This window comes from Bidens hawaiensis, unplaced genomic scaffold (genome assembly GCF_021521415.1).
Source record: "Bidens hawaiensis isolate Kalapana, Puna unplaced genomic scaffold, B.hawaiensis_p1.1 tig00039479_1, whole genome shotgun sequence".
In the NCBI taxonomy this organism is placed as follows: Eukaryota; Viridiplantae; Streptophyta; class Magnoliopsida; order Asterales; family Asteraceae; genus Bidens; species Bidens hawaiensis.
In genome coordinates this window covers 54,085-56,436 of record NW_027496936.1, presented here as the reverse complement: position 1 = coordinate 56,436, position 2,352 = coordinate 54,085, and the positions used below count along the sequence as shown (strand labels likewise).

The 2,352-nt window shown below is 32.2% G+C and overlaps 1 protein-coding gene across 1 annotated transcript; it reads left to right on the top strand.

Annotated features, from left to right (window-relative positions):
- The first annotated feature begins 437 nt into the window (after positions 1-437).
- Positions 438-2,044, top strand: LOC143591232 (putative xyloglucan endotransglucosylase/hydrolase protein 33). The gene is made up of 4 exons (XM_077071499.1): positions 438-980; positions 1,096-1,206; positions 1,337-1,535; positions 1,876-2,044. Exons 1-4 carry the CDS (start codon positions 749-751, stop codon positions 2,042-2,044), a joined length of 711 nt encoding a protein of 236 aa, XP_076927614.1. The 5' UTR covers positions 438-748.
- Positions 2,045-2,352: the final 308 nt, after the last annotated feature.

The window sequence follows — 2,352 nt, the reverse complement described above, 5'->3', positions numbered from 1 at the left end:
CGAGTTGCGTTACGAGCAAAGAATAATATATTGTTTTAACTTTAGTATTGAAGTTATATATATATATATATATATATATATATATATATATATATATATATATATATATATATATATATATATATATTGTTTTCTAGGATACTCGAAACCCGATTAACCCAACTCAAAAAACCCGTGAGAGATTTGGGTTGGGTTTCGGGTCAAGATTTAAAACTCTGAAACCCGAAGAACCCAACACGAAAAACCCGAAACCTGAAAAACACCCCTAATATATATGTTTGTTTTTTGATATCTAAGATAACCATAATCTTATAGTCTGGTTATATTCTAATTAAGCCAAATAATTATAGTACATAATTTGTGCAACTTGAAAGCTAATTCATCATTAACTTATGGTCAAGTATCTTCTTTGGTATATATTTTGTTAAAATTAATTTTTGATGAGTCATTCTAAATCAACATGTTTAAAGTTTGAGTTTTTTCTTAGCATGAGTCTACCCACAACTTTGAAGATTCTTTCTTTTTGTTACATAAATATTTAAAAAGATATCATAAATTTGTTCATTATTGCATGAATCAATTCAAGGATTCACTATCTTGTAAAAAAATATATATCCAGCTTTGCAAATATTTCCACAATTCCATCAATACTCCATCATCCATGCACTATATATAAACCTAATCCAAACATCCAAAAAAACACACATATTATTACTTCTTCTATCAAGTCTCCTAATAACAACATTCCATGGCTTTTCTGAAAGAAAAGTTTCTTCTTTTGTGTTTTGTTACCTTTAACAGTTTACTCTTCTCGGTTTCATCTCGAGGTCCTGTTTATCGACCACCGCCAGTTGAGTGGTTAACAGAGCCTTTTCCTCGCATACCCTTCACCCAAGGGATGTCCAAATTATTTGGAGCATCAAATGTTCATTTGAAGAGCAATGGAACGTACGCCGACATCATTTTAGACAAAACCTCAGGTATTAATTTAGTTATTAGCTTATGTGACTATACAAGTAAATGTCATTAATTAATGTGTGTCTATATATCTTTGTTGTTTTCTTGATTCTTAGTGTTTGTTTTGTACATATATAGGTTCTGGATTAGTTTCAAAACAAAGATACTACCATGGATTCTTTAGTGCTGCAATAAAGCTGCCAGCAGGTTTTACTTCAGGAGAAGTACTAGCATTCTATGTAAGTCATGTTTTTTTTATCATTTGCAAGTTAATATTATATATATTATTTAGTAACAATTATTATATATACTTGGGTAAATAGGCGATTAGTAACACATATTAATATTAGTATTTACTTTTGTGCATGCATGTGTAGATGTCAAATGCGGAAGTATAACCATGACGAGATCGACTTTGAACTGCTTGGATATGCGAAAAGAAGACAATGGGTTCTTCAAACAAATATGTACGGAAATGGAAGTCTCAAAACCGGAAGAGAAGAAAAAGTTTATCTCTGGTTTGACCCTACACAAGAGTTTCATCAATACACCATCCTTTGGAACAGCCACCACATTGTGTAAGTTTTTCTTTTCTAAAACACAAACCACTTCTAACTCCCGGCCACTTGTGCACTACCGTGCGTGTTAAGAACACACTCAAACAAAAATAATTAATAAACAACACACAATAAATATCGTGGTTCGGTCAAGGTTAGATCAAATATTCAATAGCAGGTAAATGTAATTAGGTTTATTAACTTGACAAAGAAGAAGCAAAATAAGGACCTAGAATCAGCCCCCAATCCCTTTAACCAAATAATAATACAAGCATATCCAAATATAATATTATGAGCATGCATACATATATATATATATATATATATATATATATATATATCTTGATGTGATCTATTTCAGGTTTCTAGTAGACAATGTACCCGTGCGAGAGGTAATCCACAACAAAGCAATTTCATCGGCATACCCATCGAAGCCAATGTCACTATACGCAGCCATATGGGACACATCCGAGTGGTCAACCAACGGAGGAAAGTACCCGGTGAACTATAAGTACGCACGCTACAAATAAAAAGCCATTTAATGGCACACAAAAAGTGTTACAAGAAATAAAAAAAGTGCCACTAAAGAACCTTGTTGGAATGAGTGACACAGAAAAAAAGTGCCACTAGAGGAGCTACCACTAAAGCCTTTTAGTGGCACTTTTTTCGTCTGCCACTACAAACTTTTTGGCTTTAGTGGCACTTTTTCGTATGCCATTAAAAACATTTTAAACTTATTGGCGTTATTTTTTGTATGCCATTAAAGCATTTTGGACTTTTAGTGGCACTTTTTTTTTTGTCTACCATTGCAAATTGTTTTTGCTTGAATGACACTTTT

Bases quoted from the DNA above. Each gene is read 5' to 3' on its own strand.
- LOC143591232 (XM_077071499.1), top strand. From the start codon at position 749: ATGGCTTTTCTGAAAGAAAAGTTTCTTCTTTTGTGTTTTGTTACCTTT. The intron at 981-1,095 runs GTATTAATTTAG...GTACATATATAG, and splicing joins CATTTTAGACAAAACCTCAG to GTTCTGGATTAGTTTCAAAA. The intron at 1,207-1,336 runs TTTTTTTTATCA...GCATGTGTAGAT, and splicing joins AGCATTCTATGTAAGTCATG to GTCAAATGCGGAAGTATAAC.